Source organism: Lithobates pipiens, unplaced genomic scaffold (assembly GCF_037356315.1).
Source record: "Lithobates pipiens isolate NorthernLeopardFrog02 unplaced genomic scaffold, aLitPip1_a1.2 Scaffold_23, whole genome shotgun sequence".
Lineage (NCBI taxonomy): Eukaryota > Metazoa > Chordata > Amphibia > Anura > Ranidae > Lithobates > Lithobates pipiens.
In genome coordinates, this window is record NW_027507785.1 from 52075170 (window position 1) to 52094958 (window position 19789).

Sequence of the window (19789 nt, forward strand, 5' to 3'; positions counted from 1 at the left end):
TCCACAAAAGTTCTTATAAGGACTGGTAACTTGGTATAGGGTGCTACGGTACATAGGCTTGAGTGCGGTACAGTCTGCTGTTCTGTAAGGACCGCTATAGGTCCACAATAGATAGGGTTGACGTGCACCACTGCTGACCGCTCACCTATACTGCAGCAGTCCTTCAGCGGTATAGGGACTAAGAGTTTTGTCACAGGGTCATTTAAAAAATGACATGCAGAGGAAGAGGCAGGCCCTTCCGCAGGGGTGGTAGGGGTAGGGCAGGAGCAACAGGCTTGAGCCAAAGTGGGAAGTTGCAGAAGGTGCGTTCAATTACTTTAAAGGATGCACCAGACTTGGTTGAGTGGCTCGCTCAGCCTTACTCTTCTGCACCCTCCTCATCCTCTCGATCTGCACCCTCTTCTTCACTCTCTGCTATGTGCACCCCCAAAGACACTACCACCAACAACACGACCACCACCACCACCACCACATACCTTCCGCTTGAGTCACTGGAATTATTTTCCGATCCATATCAAGAGGACATTTCTGATGCGCAGCCACTCTTGGTATTGGATCAGGAAGAGGAGGTAGCAACAAGCGCTACTCAGCAGTCTGACGCCAGTACCCAGATCAGCCCAAGGAGGAGGTTGGTCCCCGGTGTTGCTGCCTACTCTACTTATAGCGGTGGGGAAGGTGACGTTGATGATGACGTGTCTAGTGATGTCACGTGGGTGCCCACAAGAGAGGAAGAGGAGGGGAGTTCAGAGGGAGATATGGACCAGCAGATAGGGAGGAGAAGCAGCAATGACTTACATTGCACAGCAGGGACAAAGCAGACTGCAAATGTATCAGGAGCGAGTCATCGACCATGTACGGTCACATCTGGCGCTCCCAGGACACCGGCACATGGCTCCGCAGTGTGGGCTTTTTTTAACGTGTCCGCTGCTGACAATAGCGTTGCCATCTGCAATCTTTGCAGTCAACGCGTTAGTCGCGGTAAGCCCAATACTCACCTAGGGACGACCGCCTTAAGAAGGCACATGAGCAGCCATCACCGAGCCCAGTGGGAGCAACGGAACACACAAAGCCACACTGCAGGCTCTCACCGTCCAGCCTCGTCTTCTACTTCTCCTTCTCCTCTCTCCTCACAATTGTCCTCCACTCCACCTTCCATCACGCCAAGCTCACATTTTTCTGCAAAAAGGCAGGCTTCCGTGGGCCTAATGTTTGAGCGTAAAAAAATGATGACGCCGGATAACCCTCTTGCCCAACGGTTGGCGGCTGGCTTGTCAGAACTCATAGCCCGCCAACTACTGCCATATAAACTGGTGGACTCGGAGGCCTTTCGCAAATTTGTGGCCATTGGAACACCACAATGGAAGGTCCCAGGAAGGAAGTATTTCTCAGAGAAGGGCATCCCAGAGCTATATGGCCATGTTCAGCGGCAAGTGAATGTATCTCTGGCACACAGTGTCGGTGCCAAGATACATCTGACCACAGACACGTGGTCTAGCAAACACGGGCAGGGAAGGTATATCAGTTTTACTGCCCACTGGGTGAACCTTCTGACGGCCGTCAAGCATGTAACCCGTGGCACCCGTGTAGATTTGGTTTTACCGCCACGGATTGCATGCAGGCCTGACTCTTCTTCTCCTCCTCCTACTCCATCCTCCTCCCTCTCCTCCTCAGCTGCCTCCTCCTTTTCCGCTGCTAGCGTCTCTTCCACTGCACCGCCCAAGCTCCCCAGAACCTATTCCACATGCCAGGTGAGACGTTGCCATGCCGTGCTGCGTCTGTTGTGCCTGGAAGCAAAGAGCCACACTGGCCCGGCACTCCTTTCAGCTTTGCGTTCACAGGCAGATGAGTGGCTAACACCGCTCAATTTGACAGTTGGTAAAGTGGTGTGTGACAACGGTGCCAATCTGCTTAGCGCATTGAAACAGGGCAAAATCACGCACGTGCCGTGCATGGCACACGTCTTAAACTTGGTCGTGCAGCGATTCCTTGTCAAATACCCTGGGGTCCAGGACATCTTGCGGCAGGCAAGGAAAATCTCGGCCCATTTCAGAAGATCTTACACGGCCATGGCTCGCCTTGCTGACATTCAGCGGCGACACCATCTGCCGGTCAGACGTCTTATTTGCGATTGCCCGACGCGATGGAACTCAACCTTCTATATGCTTGATAGGCTGCTCCAGCAGAAACGTGCAGTTAACGTCTACCTGTATGAACTCTGCGAAAGAAACGGTTCTGGGGAGCTGGGTTTTTTTTCACCGCGCCAGTGGCTGCTCATGCGCGACACATGCAGACTTCTGCGGCCATTTGAGGAGATCACCAAACTGGTCAGTCGCAGCCATGGCGCCATCAGTGACATGGTACCTTATGCCTTCTTTCTGGAGCGTGCATTGCGTCGTGTCATTGATCAGGCTGTGGAGGAGCAGGAGCGGGAAGATGAGGAAGTCGCAATGCTGGATGAATTCCCAGGGGGGGCTACTCTATCTGAGACAAGTCAACAACAGGAGTCTGATGAGGAGTCAGAGGAGGATGGTGCCGGGGCGGATGAGCAGGAGCAAGAAGAGCATGCTTTAAACCTTTCTGGGATCCCTGTTGTGCGAGGATGGGGAGAGGAGAATGAAGAGGACGACATTATCCTGGATGATGAGCAGGAGCCAGGCCACCACACCGCTTCCACTTTAGTGCAAATGGGGGCCTTCATGCTCCAGTGTTTTAATAGGGACCCCCGTATAAAAAGCATGAGGGTCAAGGACCAGTACTGGGTGGCAACGTACTTAGACCCCCGGTACAAACACAAAATGGCGGAAATGTTACCGCCGTCGCAGAGGGCTGTCAGAATGCAGCACTTCCAGGCCTTGCTTCGAGAAATGCTGCATTCTGCTTTTGCGTGCGCTGGCAGAGGAGCAATTCCCACTCCCAGAGAAGGATTTGCGGGTACCAATCCAACAGCGCCTGCAAGAAGAGGCCGGTTTGAAGATGTGTTGGTGACTTCGGATATGAGGTCATTCTTTCAGCCGACCCATCGACAGGTGTCATCCGGATCCAGCATCAGGGAACGCCTAGACCGTCAGGTGTCCGACTACATTGGGTTAACGGCCGATGTGGACGCTCTGAGGAGTGATGAACCCCTAGACTACTGGGTGGGCAGGCTTGACCTCTGGCCAGAGCTTGCCCAATTTGCAATCGAACTGTTGGCTTGCCCCTCATCCAGTGTCCTGTCCGAAAGGACGTTCAGCGCAGCAGGGGGGATTGTGACCGATAAGCGTACTCGCCTAGCTCACCACAGTGTTAACTACCTCACATTTCTAAAAATGAATGAGGCATGGATCTCGGAGGAATTCAACACATGTGATCAGTAGACCATGTATATGTCTATAAACAATTTTTGGAATCAAGCACACAGACCTTCTTAATTCATTTGGCTCACTTCCCTGACCCAAAAAAGCACACCGTACTATATGCCCCTACCCTCCTCTTTGAAGAGGTTGAGCGGTGTCATATTTCTACTGGGGCTGCTTATTATGAGGGGTTCCCACCATCCCTGTGCTGTGCTGACTTCCTCCTGGGTGTTCTTATTATGAGGGGCTCCCACCATCCCTGTGCTGTGCTGACTTCCTCCTGGGGGTTCTTATTATGAGGGGATCACACCATCCCTGTGCTGTGCTGACTTCCTCCTGGGGCTGCTTACGGTGCTGCTGTCAGCGCTGTATGTCACGGAGCTGCTGTCAGCGCTGTATGTCACGGAGCTGCTGTCAGCGCTGTATGTCACGGAGCTGCTGTCAGTGCTGTATGTCACGGAGCTGCTGTCAGCGCTGTATGTCACGGAGCTGCTGTCAGCGCTGTATGTCACGGAGCTGCTGTCAGCGCTGTATGTCACGGAGCTGCTGTCAGCGCTGTATGTCACGGAGCTGCTGTCAGCGCTGTATGTCACGGAGCTGCTGTCAGCGCTGTATGTCACGGAGCTGCTGTCAGCGCTGTATGTCACGGTGCTGCTGTCAGCGCTGTATGTCACGGAGCTGCTGTCAGCGCTGTATGTCACGGAGCTGCTGTCAGTGCTGTATGTCACGGAGCTGCTGTCAGCGCTGTATGTCACGGAGCTGCTGTCAGCGCTGTATGTCACGGAGCTGCTGTCAGCGCTGTATGTCACGGTGCTGCTGTCAGCGCTGTATGTCACGGAGCTGCTGTCAGCGCTGTATGTCACGGAGCTGCTGTCAGCGCTGTATGTCACGGAGCTGCTGTCAGCGCTGTATGTCACGGAGCTGCTGTCAGCGCTGTATGTCACGGAGCTGCTGTCAGCGCTGTATGTCACGGAGCTGCTGTCAGCGCTGTATGTCACGGAGCTGCTGTCAGCGCTGTATGTCACGGAGCTGCTGTCAGCGCTGTATGTCACGGAGCTGCTGTCAGCGCTGTATGTCACGGAGCTGCTGTCAGCGCTGTATGTCACGGAGCTGCTGTCAGCGCTGTATGTCACGGTGCTGCTGTCAGCGCTGTATGTCACGGAGCTGCTGTCAGCGCTGTATGTCACGGAGCTGCTGTCAGTGCTGTATGTCACGGAGCTGCTGTCAGCGCTGTATGTCACGGAGCTGCTGTCAGCGCTGTATGTCACGGAGCTGCTGTCAGCGCTGTATGTCACGGTGCTGCTGTCAGCGCTGTATGTCACGGAGCTGCTGTCAGCGCTGTATGTCACGGAGCTGCTGTCAGCGCTGTATGTCACGGAGCTGCTGTCAGCGCTGTATGTCACGGAGCTGCTGTCAGCGCTGTATGTCACGGAGCTGCTGTCAGCGCTGTATGTCACGGTGCTGATGTCAGTGCTCTGTATTACGGTGCTGCTGTCAGTGCTCTGTATCTCCTGCACCCTCTTGTTTGCCTACCCTGGTCCCTGACCTTCCCTCTCCTCCATTGCCTTCATTAGCTCCATAGTCCTGAATTGTCAGAACAATTTCCCAAATAAAAAAAAAATGCTTGTAGTTATCGATCCCAAATTCACCTCATACATGTATTATGCTATTGTCCAGGTGGTGGGACTACGTGCTACCCCCTAATAATTACCCCGTGGCCGCAAATTCGACCTAAAGGTTTGCGAAATTCGCCTCCCATTGAAGTCAATGGAGCCCGCGGCGAACGGTCGTTTTCGCGAACGTTTGTGTCCGTTCGCGTTTCGCGTTCGCGAAACGTCCCGTCGGAAGTTCGTCCATCACTAGTCAGCACTGCAAAAATTGACTCTTTACGTAAACTTAATTTAATTGTCAGCAGACTGTGAACTTTAATATTTACAGGTATGTCATTCTCAAAACTTTTGGCCAGGGCTGTACATTCATGTGTGTCACATGGGCCACATACCTGATGTGAGACCGAAGTAGTGGGGGGGCCTCCCTTGCACCTCGGGTCCTTAAAGCCTCTGGAGATGGATACAGAGACTTGGTGGGGACACAGAGTGGCAGGGGTGTCAGGGGCGCGGAGCCCCGTGCAAGCCTTGGTCCGGGATCTGAGCCGAGGTCAAGTCCAGTTGGGCAACTAAGCATAAAAGGATTAATCAGAAGAAGAATGGTCGAGATCCAAGCCGGTGTCTGTTCCATTCTGGCAGCTGAGTTCAAAAGGAGCAAAGTAGTAGAATGGTTAAGGTACAAATCCGAGGTCAAAGGCAAGCAGCAATCAAGAGTAGTCAAACAGGTTTCCAGGTCACAACAGGTTCAGACAGATCACACACTAGCACAGGATCAAGGGGGGACTGAAGATAATCCAGCAATTTGGCAGTGTCTGGGATGGGCTTATACAGTATAGGGAAGTTTGAGGTCACTTCCTGTGTGCCTCCTGGGCATTTTCCCACCTTTTCCCATCAGGTTGAGGTCACTTCCTGTGCGTGTCCTGGCCATTTTCCAGCCCTTTTCCATCAAGTCTTCTGCGCAGGTGCAGGCTGGTGCCCTGAGGTGTCTGGCTCATGCTCAGTTGGCACAAATTTCCTCTTACGACAACGTGCCATTGGTGCATGCGTAGTAAGCCGTGGACTCTTAGCCCTTGTACACACGGTCGGAGAATCCGTCGGAATGTGTCCTATCAGACCGTGTCGTCGGATAATCCGACTGTGTGTGGTATGCATCGGACTGATTCCGTCGGAATATCCGTCGGACCCAATTTTCCAACATGTTGGAAATATTTCCCGACCAACTGGGCCGATCGGACATACTCCGATCATGTGTAGAGAATTTTGATCGGACCAAGTGCCACGCATGCTCAGATCAAATTCCTACATCAAAGCTATTGGCTACTAGCCTGAATGTAGTCCCATCGTAACGAAATTACGTCATCACGTTCTGAAAGATCGGATTTTTTGCCAACTTTGTCCGACCGTGTGTATGCAACAGTTTCGGACAAGATCCGACGGGCAAAATCCGACGGATTTGGTTATGGAAATCTCCGACCGTGTGTACAAGGGGTTACAGTGTGATGCTCAGTGGAAAAAATTCCCCTCTTACAGATAGCTAAAAATTTGATTGGCAGTGGAAATGTTATCTGAGAGGCACACATTGCTCTTTAGAACTCAAGGAACCCCCAGCAACATCTTAAGGAACCCTGGGGTTCCATGGAACCATGGTTGAGAGAGGGTGATCTATACATATATTCTCTCAAACCCCTCATGACACAATACTATAGGGATGGCTTAGCAGAGCTTCACCTTATTCACGAAAATCAGGGGCAAATTGTCTTGTATAGTACAACTTCCCTTGCAAAGTGAACAGCCTATTTGTTTTTAGTAAATCAACCCCTATTGGTCAACTCTGCTCTCTTGACACCACAAGACCACCTCAGCTAGTCCATAAAAGAATTCACATATACCTCCAGTGTTCTAGTTTTGTCCCCATTCCACAATCATCTTATCGCCATATCGAGAACTACCTACCATATCCCACCCAAGTTTAGCCAAGTGGGTGACCTGCTTGTTAACTGGTAAATATGCCATATTGGGGAAACCTTCAGTGCCGGGGTTTATTTTAGGGGCATGAACTGACAATATTTTATGGTTGCTGAGAAAACATGTGACAGGTTTCCCGCTGATCTTCAATTTTCGATTTTCCTTTTTGTCCCTTCTTCTCCCCCCCCCCTTTTTTTTTCTTTTCTTTTGATTCTATATTTTAATCAAAGATGTTTTCCTTCTGTATGGGTTGTATTGCAGTACTCATTCCCTTTACATTGTCTAAGCATACACTGAAGTCCTAGCCTTAGAGCCAACAGGATCTTGCAGTTTGCAGGTTCTGTTTTGCGCATGCACTGAGGGCATCCTATCCCTGCGCCTCTTTCTCTGCTGCAGCTGATGGGGACGTCTTGCTTTTGCTTGGCAACAGGAAAGATACCAGGTCATGGTGATGCACAGCAAAGAGGGTTTTAATGGCGCAAGTGTTGTGCTTCCTTTCTGCTAGACATGTGCAATTAGTTTAGTTCCGAATTCGTTTTTTTCAACGAATTTCGACAGATTCCTGTTTAACAAATTTTTCCAAATATTCGTACAAATTTGAATATTAGGAAATCCGAAAATCTGAAATAACGAACATTAACTTAAAGCGGTTCTGCACTCATAATAATACATTTGCCCATTCTGTTGCCTCTAGACCGTACATTTGATAATGCCACATGTTTTTTTATTTTTATTAATCTACCTTTTGTAATTTGTAGTTTTTTATTTTCCTCCCCTGCGGCGATGGGCGGTCTCTTGCGGGGATCAGCATCATTTCCTGCTGAAGCCCGCACTGTCTCCTGGGATCTTGTCCAAGTAATCCCAGGAGACATTGCGGCTAATGCACCCGGAATCTCGCGAGATTTCGGCTAATGCACCCGGAATCTTGCGAGATTTCGGCTAATACACCCTAAATCTCGCGTGATTTCGGCTATTACAGCCGAAATCACGCGAGATTTAGGGTGCATTAGCCGAAATCTCGCGAGATTCCGGGTGCATTAGCCGCAATGTCTCCTGGGATTACTTGGACGAGATCCCAGGAGACAGTGCGGGCTTCAGCAGGAAATGATGCTGATCCCCGCAAGAGACCGCCCATCGCCGCAGGGGAGGAAAATAAAAAACTACGAATTACAAAAGGTAGATTAATAAAAAAAAAAAAAAAACATGTGGCATTATCAAATGTACGGTCTAGAGGCAACAGAAGGGGCAAATATATTATTATGAGTGCAGAACCCCTTTAACTATTAAATTATAGGTTTTGGAATTTCCTTTCAAATTTGACTGTTTAGCGAACATAACAAATACAAATTTATCCGAAGCTACTAACGAAATAACGAATGCCATATCTAAACGAATGGAATGTAACAAATTAATAATAATAAACAATAATAATAATACATTTTTTTTTAATTATTATTATTTTATTATTCGTTCCGTTCCATTTGTTTAGATGCGGAATTTGTTATTTCGGATAATTCATAACTTCGGATAAATTTGTATTCGTGGAGTTCACTTAAAGCCAAATTTGAAAGGAAATTCCAATACCTATCATTTAATTGTTATTTTTGGTTATTTATTTGGATTTTCTTTCTTACTTACGAATTTCCGAATTGCGATCAAAATGATTGACCCGAAAAATTAAGAAAAAAACAAAAACAAAAAGACGAATGAGACGCAAAACAAACAAATTTTTCGGGGGGGGGGTTTGAGTGGTACTATTTTCATCGGGGTCTAAAAGTTACATAAACATTGCAATGGGAAAAATTATAGGATATTGCTTTGTTGTGTTGTTAATTTTTTTTTTTTTTTTTACTATTTATTTACAACAAAAAGGAGTAGGAAATAAAATATATGTTCAATTTGCTACAAAAAAAAAAAGCCAGGTCTGTGTTAAAAAGAAAAGAAAGGTGTATATGACGTAGTAGACTATAAAACCTAAAAGGTGTAATGTACGAAACTGAGACTTTGCCAAGACAAAAGTCTAATGCTGCGTACACACGGCCAGACTTTTCGACAGCAAAGGTCCGACAGAACGAATCCGGCGGACAATTCGATCGTGTGTGGGCTTCATCTGACCTTTTTCTGTTGAAAAATCAGATGGACTTTAGATTTAGAACATGTTTCAAATTTTTCCGACGGACTCGAGTCCGGTCGAAAATTCCGTTTGTCTGTAGGCTAGTCCGACGGACGAAAACTGACGCTAGGGCAGCTTTTGGCTATGAACTTCCTTATTCTAGTCGTTCGAATCCGTCGGACATGGGGGTGATTGTGTGTGGCCAAGTCCGTTCGTTCGGAAAGTCCATCGGAAGTCCGCTGAAAGTCCGTCAGGGAAAAACCGTCGGACCTAGTCTGCTGGAAAGTCCGGTCGTGTGTACGCGGCATAACTAACTAAATTGCACTAAAATGTGCAAACTTATTTTAAACTGCTTTATATTCACAAAATATAAGAAAATAAAAAATACTGCACATTCCCAATAACCCATTCACTGTTTTTTTTTTTTTAAAACACCACCACTGTTGCCGGCATACGACATACGTCGGTGGCAGCAAAAGGCTTAAACTGCTTACATTCACATTATTAAAAGAAAAAAATTCAAATACTGCAAGTTCCCTTTAAATGCAGAGGCAGGTACAATAGTTTGTGGGCGTGTCTGATATGACCAGGACCTTTTTTTTTTTTTTTTTTTTTTTTTTTTTTTTTTTCCCAAGGACGGTAGATTCCCAATTTTGTACTTTTGAAGATTTTTGTAGTCTACTAATTTTTTGCACAATCCTCGTTCACATCAAAGAGTAGTGTCGTGTGACTCTTTTTGTTTTATTGATGTATTTTGTTCTCTTTTTGCAGCTCCGGAACCCCCAAGACGAAAAGCTTTTTCCAAATGGACTCCTCCTCGCTCACCCTTTAACTTGGTTCAAGAAACTCTTTTCCACGACCCATGGAAGCTTCTCATTGCCACCATCTTCCTGAATAAGACCTCCGGTGAGTAAAACTCTGGATTTTGTTTGCGTCACACCTCAGATCACCCCAATTCCTGCACCTTCTGTCAGAAACCATGAAATCAGGCCGAGACAGAAGTACAGTTAAATCTCACTTGCTTAATAATAAAAGTTAAAAAAACAAACGTATACAAAACACAGCCAGAGTTCAGTAACCGGAACGGATAGTCTGCCAAGCCAGAAGTGAGGGATCAATGTAGTAGAACAGCAAGCAGGATCTGGAGCCAGAAGGGATGTCAGCAAAGCAAGTCTTGAACAGGATCGCAGGAGATAGTTTCTGTGATGTTGACTATGGCGAAGGCAGAGAACCTCGGGGCTGAACGGCTTAAGTAGACAGGACTGACTAGCAGGATATCATCAACAGGTGAGTAACTGTGGAGAGATAGGAGCTGGCAATTAGCAATTAGCCGACAGCTGAGCGGCCAGCTCAGAGAAGGAACTGCTGAGCCCAGCATTGACACCTTCACACCTCAGATCGCCCCAATTCCTGCACCTTCACACCTCAGGTCAACCCAACCTCTTTTGTTGCACAGTGTTTTAAACCCCCCACTTTGTGATATGTGTGAGCTGTTTGAAGGAACTATTTTCTACACTAGTCTATCATATACTTTGTTTTTGAAAGTGTGTCCTGTTTTTTAGTGGATGAAAAGATGGTAAAGCTGTATTGCAAAAAAAAAAATCCTAAAAAAGTAATGAAATCGAATGTGGCATCCCCAGCCTGTCCCTTGTCTCCACCCCCTACCCACCTCCGAGCACCGTCCCTTGTCTCCATCCCCTACCCAACTCCGAGCACCGTCCCTTGTCTCCACCCCCTACCCACCTCCGAGCACCGTCCCTTGTCTCCACCCCCTACCCAACTTCGAGCACCGTCCCTTGTCTCCATCCCCTACCCAACTCCGAGCACCGTCCCTTGTCTCCATCCCCTACCCACCTCCGAGCACTGTCCCTTGTCTCCACCCCCTACCCACCTCCGAGCACCGTCCCTTGTCTCCATCCCCTACCCAACTCCGAGCACCGTCCCTTGTCTCCATCCCCTACCCACCTCCGAGCACCGTCCCTTGTCTCCACCCCCTACCCACCTCCGAGCACCGTCCCTTGTCTCCACCCCCTACCCACCTCCGAGCACCGTCCCTTGTCTCCATCCCCTACCCAACTCCGAGCACCGTCCCTTGTCTCCACCCCTACCCACCTCCGAGCACCGTCCCTTGTCTCCACCCCCTACCCACCTCCGAGCACCGTCCCTTGTCTCCACCCCCTACCCAACTTCGAGCACCGTCCCTTGTCTCCATCCCCTACCCAACTCCGAGCACCGTCCCTTGTCTCCATCCCCTACCCACCTCCGAGCACCGTCCCTTGTCTCCACCTCCGAGCACCGTCCCTTGTCTCCACCCCCTACCCACCTCCGAGCACCGTCCCTTGTCTCCATCCCCTACCCAACTCCGAGCACCGTCCCTTGTCTCCATCCCCTACCCACCTCCGAGCACCGTCCCTTGTCTCCACCCCCTACCCACCTCCGAGCACCGTCCCTTGTCTCCACCCCCTACCCACCTCCGAGCACCGTCCCTTGTCTCCATCCCCTACCCAACTCCGAGCACCGTCCCTTGTCTCCACCCCTACCCACCTCCGAGCACCGTCCCTTGTCTCCACCCCCTACCCACCTCCGAGCACCGTCCCTTGTCTCCACCCCCTAGCCACCTCCGAGCACCGTCCCTTGTCTCCACCCCCTAGCCACCTCCGAGCACCGTCCCTTGTCTCCACCCCCTACCCAACTTCGAGCACCGTCCCTTGTCTCCACCCCCTACCCACCTCCGAGCACCGTCCCTTGTCTCCACCCCCTACCCACATCCGAGCACCTTCCCTTGTCTCCACCCCCTACCCACCTCCAAGCACCTTCCCTTGTCTCCATCCCCTACCAAACTCTGAGCACCATCCTTTGTCTCCACCTCCTAGCACCGTCCCTTGTCTCCACCCCCTACCCACCTCCGAGCACCTTCCCTTTTCTCCATCCTCTACCCAACTCCGAGCGCCGTCCCTTGTCTCCACCCCCTACCCACCTCCGAGCGCTGTCCCTTGTCTCCACCCCCTACCCACCTCCGAGCGCTGTCCCTTGTCTCCACCCACTACCCACCTCCGAGCGCTGTCCCTTGTCTCCACCCACTACCCACCTCCTAGCACCGTTCCTTGTCTCTACCCCCTACCCACCTCTGAGCACCGTCCCTTGTCTCCATCCCCTACCCAACTCTGAGCACCGTCCCTTGTCTCCATCCCCTACCCAACTCCGAGCACTGTCCCTTGTCTCCACCCCCTACCCATCTCCTAGCACCGTCCCTTGTCTCCACCCCCAAGCACCGTCCCTTGTCTCCACCCCATACCCACCTCCGAGCACTTTCCCTTGCCTCCACCCCCTACCCACCGCTGAGCACCGTCCCTTGTCTCCACCCCCTACCCACCTCCGAGCACCGTCCCTTGTTTCCACCCCCTACCCACCTCTGAGCACCGTCCCTTGTTTCCACCCTCTACCCACCTCCATGTACAACCTTTTTTTTTAGAGGAAACAGAACCAAGTATAATTTTGTGGTGATAAGTAATCTGTATGAAATTTGGTAATTATAATAAGAAAAACTGTAAAATGGATCCCACACAGCCAACAATAGCCACCCCAAAGCAAAAATAGATCCCACGACACCCCCCAGCAATAATGGACCACTTGCAACAAAATACCATCTCACAGCAACAGACCCACCCCAGCAACAATAGACCCCACCAGCAACAATAGATCTCCCAGAAGCCAGCTTTAACAGACCTCCAGCAGCTAGCAACAATAGACCCCTCCCTCAACAGTAGATCACTCCCAGCAACAATTGACCTACTAGCAACATAAGACCTCCCCCCGTCAACAATAGACCCCCCCCCCCCCATCAGCTGGCATCATTGGACCCTGCAGCACACCCCCACTATCCCTTGATTTCTATATCTGTCCATCCATTCCTGAGATTAATACAGCTATCCCCACTGCCAAAATGCCACATTAAATAGATTGAAGAAGAGCTATAGTGTTGTCGTTCACCCCCTCTTTCCTTTTATCCCAAGCTTGCTAAATGGACAGTGAAGGAGCAGCAGCAGACTGAGAAGGTCATCCTTCTGCCCTCTATTCCTGTCAGTATGTTTAAAGGGTGAATTCACACATACCGCGGTGACACCGCAAGGATGCACAGGAAACAATTTTCCCATTCACACAGCAAAGCAGCCTCGGACTGCACTACAATGTGCTGCACTAAAATGCAGACGTGTTGCATTTTAATCGCAGCGCACCGCACTGAGCCACTTGTCAATGTACGGAAGCGCAGCGCATCGTGCTGCGGTACATTGAAGTGTACTTCAAATAAAGTTTTGTACAGAACCAAAAAGAAGGAAAAAAAAAAAAAAAGGGAAGGGGGGAGCTGTGTGATGCACTGAATTGCACACCACACTGCCCCCTACCGCAGCCAGCAACAGAGATTTGCCGGAGCAGTAAAGCGCTCTGGCAGGTTCATTCAAATTCAGCACACCTAGTTATGTCTCAGTCCTGATTTTCCCTCTCCCAGTCTGAGCTTTGCTGCACATGGCATTGCAAGAGGGTCGTATCAGCTAGCAACTCTACCGTCTTCTACAGGGAAGATGGCGATTCCGGTCCTGTGGAGTTTCCTGAAGAAGTACCCCGGTGCGGAAGTCGCCCGGATGGCGGACTGGAAGGACATGGCGGACATGCTGCAGCCTCTCGGACTCTATGAACTTCGAGCAAAAACCATTGTGAGGTTCTCGGGTATGCATACAGCCTGGGTGCAGGGAGGGGGATGGAGGCACAAGAGCCCATACTTCAGATTGAGCTCACCTAATTTCCTTGCGAGGGGAGGAACCAGGGAAGAAAAAAAAAAAATTATTTCTGCTTTTTACTCCATAATCCTAGAATATTTAAAGTGTTACTAAACCCACAACAGTAAAATCAGTCTGTATATACAGTAAAGCATGCTTGTTATACTCACTGTGGAACCTAAGGGGTTAATCGTCCGCAGTGTGTGAAAAGTAGACATGTGCAATTCATTTCATTCCGAATTAGTTTTTTAACGAATTTTGACAAATTAGTTCATTTCCGAATTTTTCCATTTCCAAAATTTCGAATTTCTGCATTTCCGAATTTTTAAACTTCCGCATTTTTCGAAATTTCGGAAATTAAAAAATTAGGAAATTTGAAAATCCAAAAATAAGAATGAAAATTCGAAAATTTTCGGAAATTAAAAATGTAGGAAATTTGAAAATCCAAAAATAAGAATGAAAATTCGAAAATTTTCGGAAATTAAAAATGTAGGAAATTTGAAAATCCAAAAATAAGAATGAAAATTCGAAAATTTTCGGAAATTCAAAAATTAGGAAATTTGAAAATCCTAAAATAAGAATGAAAATCTGAAAATTCGAAATTTTGGAAATTCAAAAATTAGGAAATTTGAAAATCCAAAAATAAGAATGAAAATTCAAAATTTCGGGAAATTAAAAAATTAGGAAATTAGAAAATCCAAAAATAAGAATGAAAATCTGAAAATTCGTAATTTCGGAAATTCAAAAATTAGGAAATTAGAAAATCCAAAAATAAGAATGAAAATCTGAAAATTCGTAATTTCGGAAATTCAAAAATTAGGAAATTTGAAAATCCAAAAATAAGAATGAAAATCTGAAAACTTGAAAAAAAATCTGAAATAATAACTAATAATAAATATTAAATTATAGGTATTGGCATTTCCTTTCAAATTTGGCTGTTAGTGAACTTATTTGAACAAATTATCTACAATAACGATCTGCCATATCTAAACCAATGGAACATAATGATCTAATCATAATAAATAATAATAAAACCTTTTAATTATTATTATTATTATTAATTTGTTCCATTCCATTTGTTTAGATGCGGCATTCGTTATTTCGGATAATTCGTAACTTCAGATAAATTAGTATTTGTTACGTTCATAAACAGCCAATTTTGAAAGGAAATTCCAATACCTGTAATTTAATAGTTATTGTTAGTTATTATGAATTTTACTGATTTTCTTTCTTTTTTTTCGGATTTTTGAATTTCTGAATTTTCGAATACCAAAAATTTGGGAATTCGAAAATTCTGAAAATTCTGAATTTCAGAATTCAAAAATATGCAAATGTAAAAAAAAAAAATTTAATTCGGAAATTCAGAAATGTGAAAATCCTAATTTTGGGAATTTTCAAATTTCAGAGTTTCCGAAAAAAAGCAAAAAGACGAATGAAACGAAAACTAACACATTTTTTGTTAGTGCGCATGTCTAGTAAAAAGGCTGTTTGATCCTGTCCTTCTCTGTACCTCCCCTTCTTCCACTGTCCCCAATCTATCTCCTGATAAAACGGAGCCTTGGAGTCACTCTGCACATGCTCAGTTTGGTGTCTATAGCTAGAGAGGTGTTTTTATTTTTTTGTTGGTGGGGGGGAGAGTGCATGTGATCAGAACAGGGGCCAAAGGCACTATGTAGACAAAGGGTCCAGGGGTCCTGCAGCCTCATTGGACAGTCGGAGGAGAATGAAAACTCCTCCTACAAGCTTTAACCAGACAGTGATAGAAGTCACAAGACTGCTATATACTGCTGATGTGAAAAGGTATTTAGCAGTTTATATTTACAAAAATAATTGCATTTCCATGTTCTGTGTACTGTGGGAGACCAGATATAGTGAATGCAGAGTCCTGGGATTAGTAAGACTTTATTGATTGTGTTTTCTTTTGTTCTGCAGAAGAGTATCTCACAAAAAAGTGGCGTTATCCGATTGAACTCCACGGAATTGGAAAATATGGAAATGATTCGTATCGGATCTTCTGTGTGAATGAGTGGAAAGAGGTATATTGATCATCCCGTATTTCAAAGTGTATCATATTTCCATTTTTCTTTTACAAAAATCCTAGTTTATACCTTTTATTCACACTTTCATATCAGTGCTGCGGATCTTCTGCAGCCTCTTTGCTGCCATATCCTGCCTACATGTACTCCAGCGATGGCTGCATGGCATTTCTCAGATTGGGTTCACGGATGGTGACAACAGTGGTCCACGCTGGCATGATGTGTGTTGAAACAACCACTTGTCTCTATCAGAAGCCCGTGTGAAAGGAGGACAATGCAGCTCCACTGGGGGACAGGGAAATAGTGATGTCCCCATATAATAGGAAGTGCCTGAACAAGCAATTTATGGTGGGGTCAATGGAGGTTATTTTAATAAAAAGCTGAACTCTCAGAATCTGAAAACTAGGCTTGCAGTGGGGGACCTCTGGTCTGCAAGGGTTGAATGCTAATTTTTGTCTATTGGACCAGGGAAAAAACAGTTTTAAATCTCTTATCCCTCCCTCTCCCAGCAGCCGGCGCTCTCCTCTTCCTCTTCCAGCTCATCCTCACTTGCAGTGGAATGCGGGACCGCTGGTCCTGTTTTGTACGCAATGACATCAAAGCTGAAACCTCTGGCTGGAGAGGCAACAGTGGGGGACCGGTCACAGGGAGAGGAGGAGCTTGTGGGGAGTGAGAGTTAAGGTAATTTAATTAGCTTTTACCCTAGCCCAGGGTGTCAAACTCAATTTCATTCATAGCGGGCCACATCAACAGTTTGGTTAACTTCAAAGGGCCGGTTGTGTCTGGGGTTTGCTATGTACAGAGCTCAGGGTTCAAGAGTGTGCTACGTACAGAGTGCAAAGTCCAGGAGGGCGCTACGTGCAGGGTCCGGGAGGGCGCTACGTGCAGGGTCCGGGAGGGCGCTACGTGCAGGGTCCGGGAGGGCGCTAAGTGCAGGGTCCGGGAGGGCGCTAAGTGCAGGGTCCGGGAGGGCGCTAAGTGCAGGGTCCGGGAGGGCGGGGTCCTGGAGGGCGCTAAGTGCAGGGTCCGGGAGGGCGCTAAGTGCAGGGTGCAGCATTCGGGAGGGCGTTACGCCCAGGGTGCAGAGTTTAGGGAGGGCGTTACGCCCAGGGTGCAGAGTTTAGGGAGGGCGTTGCGCCCAGGGCGCAGAGTTTAGGGAGGGCGTCGCGCCCAGGGCGCAGAGTTTAGGGAGGGCGTTACGCCCAGGGTGCAGAGTTTAGGGAGGGCGTTGCGCCCAGGGCGCAGAGTTTAGGGAGGGCGTTGCGCCCAGGGCGCAGAGTTTAGGGAGGGCGTCGCGCCCAGGGCGCAGAGTTTAGGGAGGGCGTCGCGCCCAGGGCGCAGAGTTTAGGGAGGGCGTCGCGCCCAGGGCGCAGAGTTTAGGGAGGGCGTCGCGCCCAGGGCGCAGAGTTTAGGGAGGGCGTCGCGCCCACGGCGCAGAGTTTAGGGAGGGCGTCGCGCCCACGGCGCAGAGTTTAGGGAGGGCGTCGCGCCCAGGGCGCAGAGTTTAGGGAGGGCGTCGCGCCCAGGGCGCAGAGTTTAGGGAGGGCGTCGCGCCCAGGGCGCAGAGTTTAGGGAGGGCGTCGCGCCCAGGGCGCAGAGTTTAGGGAGGGCGTCGCGCCCAGGGCGCAGAGTTTAGGGAGGGCGTCGCGCCCAGGGCGCAGAGTTTAGGGAGGGCGTCGCGCCCAGGGCGCAGAGTTTAGGGAGGGCGTCGCGCCCAGGGCGCAGAGTTTAGGGAGGGCGTCGCGCCCAGGGCGCAGAGTTTAGGGAGGGCGTCGCGCCCAGGGCGCAGAGTTTAGGGAGGGCGTCGCGCCCAGGGCGCAGAGTTTAGGGAGGGCGTCGCGCCCAGGGCGCAGAGTTTAGGGAGGGCGTCGCGCCCAGGGCGCAGAGTTTAGGGAGGGCGTCGCGCCCAGGGCGCAGAGTTTAGGGAGGGCGTCGCGCCCAGGGCGCAGAGTTTAGGGAGGGCGTCGCGCCCAGGGCGCAGAGTTTAGGGAGGGCGTCGCGCCCAGGGCGCAGAGTTTAGGGAGGGCGTCGCGCCCAGGGCGCAGAGTTTAGGGAGGGCGTCGCGCCCAGGGCGCAGAGTTTAGGGAGGGCGTCGCGCCCAGGGCGCAGAGTTTAGGGAGGGCGTCGCGCCCAGGGCGCAGAGTTTAGGGAGGGCGTCGCGCCCAGGGCGCAGAGTTTAGGGAGGGCGTCACGCCCAGGGCGCAGAGTTCAGGAGGGCAGTATGTACAGGGTGCAGCGGTCAGGAGTGCATTGTGTACAGCCCTGCATTGGACATGATGAAACCAAAGGACAGTCCACCATTAGCGCACGGGGGAGCAGAGAATAAGGTAAGTTACACTCCTTTTACTCTCCCCTATACCTAAAAATTTCATTAACTCCATGTGTTTAGAGTTTTTGTTTTTTTTAAATAAGCTCGAGGTACAGAAGTGAACCCCAAAGTTTTCAGAAGGAATTCCAGAATATTTACCTGTTGGGCACAATTACCATTTCTAGACGTTCTCTATAATATAGCAAGTCGTCACTTTGTAAACTCAGGTCCCTTTTCGGAAGACGATATCTGTACATTGACATTGAACGATGTATCCACGATATTTTTCCAGGTTCAGCCCGAGGACCACAAGCTGAATAAATACCACGACTGGCTGTGGGAGAACAAGGGCAGACTTGGATTGGGATGAGGAACGCTCGCTGTGCGTCTAGAAGGCGCTCGTCTCGTCTCTGTAACTTTTTTGTATTTTACCTTTTTTTTTTTTTTTTTTTATATATATTTTGTACATAAATTATTTTGTTACGCGGAAATTCTTTATCTATTGTAATATTCTACGTTTTTTATAATTAAATCTGTGTAATAAAACATATTTTGTATAATACAATCAGCACAAGTCTATGTAGTTGTTTGCTGTCCCCCTGCACAACACAACAACGCACACACACTCACCGGACACTTTATTAAGTCCTCCTTGCTAGTACCGGGTTGGATCCCCTTTTGCCTTCATTCTTTGTGGCATCGATCCAACAAAGTGTTGGAAACATTCCTCAGAGATTTTGCTCCATAGTGTCATGATGGCATCGCACAGTTGCTGCAGATTTTCCGGCTGCGCATCCATGATGCCAATCTCCTGTTCCACCACATCCCAAAGGTGCTCTATTGGATGGAGATGTGGTGAGTGTGGAGGCCATTGGAGGACAGGGACCTCATTGTCCAGTGGTGAGATGATTGGAGCTTTGTGACGTGGTGCATTATCCTGCTGGAAGGAGTCATCAGAAGATGGGGACACTGTAGTCATAAAGGGATGGACATGGTCAGCAACAATACTCAGGTAGGTCGTGGTGATTAAACCATGATCAATTGGTACTAAGGGGCCCAAAGTGTGCCCATCCCCCACACCATTACACCCCCCACCACCAGCCTGAACCGGTGATACAAGGCAGAATGGATCCATACTTTCATGTTGTTTACACCAAATTCTGACCCCACCATCTGAATGTCGCAGCTGAAATCCAGACTCATCAGACCAGGCAACGTTTTTCCAATCTTCTATTGTCCAGTTTTGGTGATCCTGTGTGAATTGTAGCCTTAATTTTCTGTTCTTATCTGATGGGAGTGACACCCGGTGTGCTCTCCTGCTGCTGTAGCCCATCTGCTTCAAAGTTGGATGTGTTGTGCGTTCAGAGATGGTATTCTGCATATCTTGGGTGAAACGAGTGGTTATTTGAGTTACTGTTTCCTTTCTATCATCTGGAACCAGTCTGTCCATTCTCCTCTGAGCTCCGACATCAACAAGGAGTTTTCATCCACACGACTGCCGCTCACTGGATATTTTCTCTTTTTCGGATCATTCTCTGTAAACCCCGAGAGATGGTTGTGTGTGAAAATCCCAGTAGCTGAGCAGTTTATGAAATACTCAAACCAGCCCGTCTGGGACCAACAACCATGTGTAATGGAAATTTGTAGGTT

General features: G+C 48.7%; 1 protein-coding gene across 5 annotated transcripts in view; it reads left to right on the top strand.

Annotated features, from left to right (window-relative positions):
• Positions 1–18677, top strand: part of MBD4 (methyl-CpG binding domain 4, DNA glycosylase) — a 43715-nt gene extending 25038 nt beyond the window's left edge. The window contains exons 7-10 of one of the 5 annotated variants that reach the window (XM_077451607.1): positions 9792–9926; positions 13596–13732; positions 15728–15831; positions 18432–18677. In XM_077451607.1, the coding sequence (XP_077307733.1) occupies positions 9792–9926; positions 13596–13732; positions 15728–15817 (362 nt within the window). In that variant the 3' untranslated portion in view covers positions 15818–15831; positions 18432–18677. Of the gene's footprint in view, positions 1–9791; positions 9928–13033; positions 13145–13595; positions 13746–15727; positions 15832–18431 lie in introns of those variants that run through there. The other 4 variants (XM_077451606.1, XM_077451608.1, XM_077451609.1 and 1 more) reach the window with 4 other exon arrangements.
• Positions 18678–19789: the final 1112 nt, after the last annotated feature.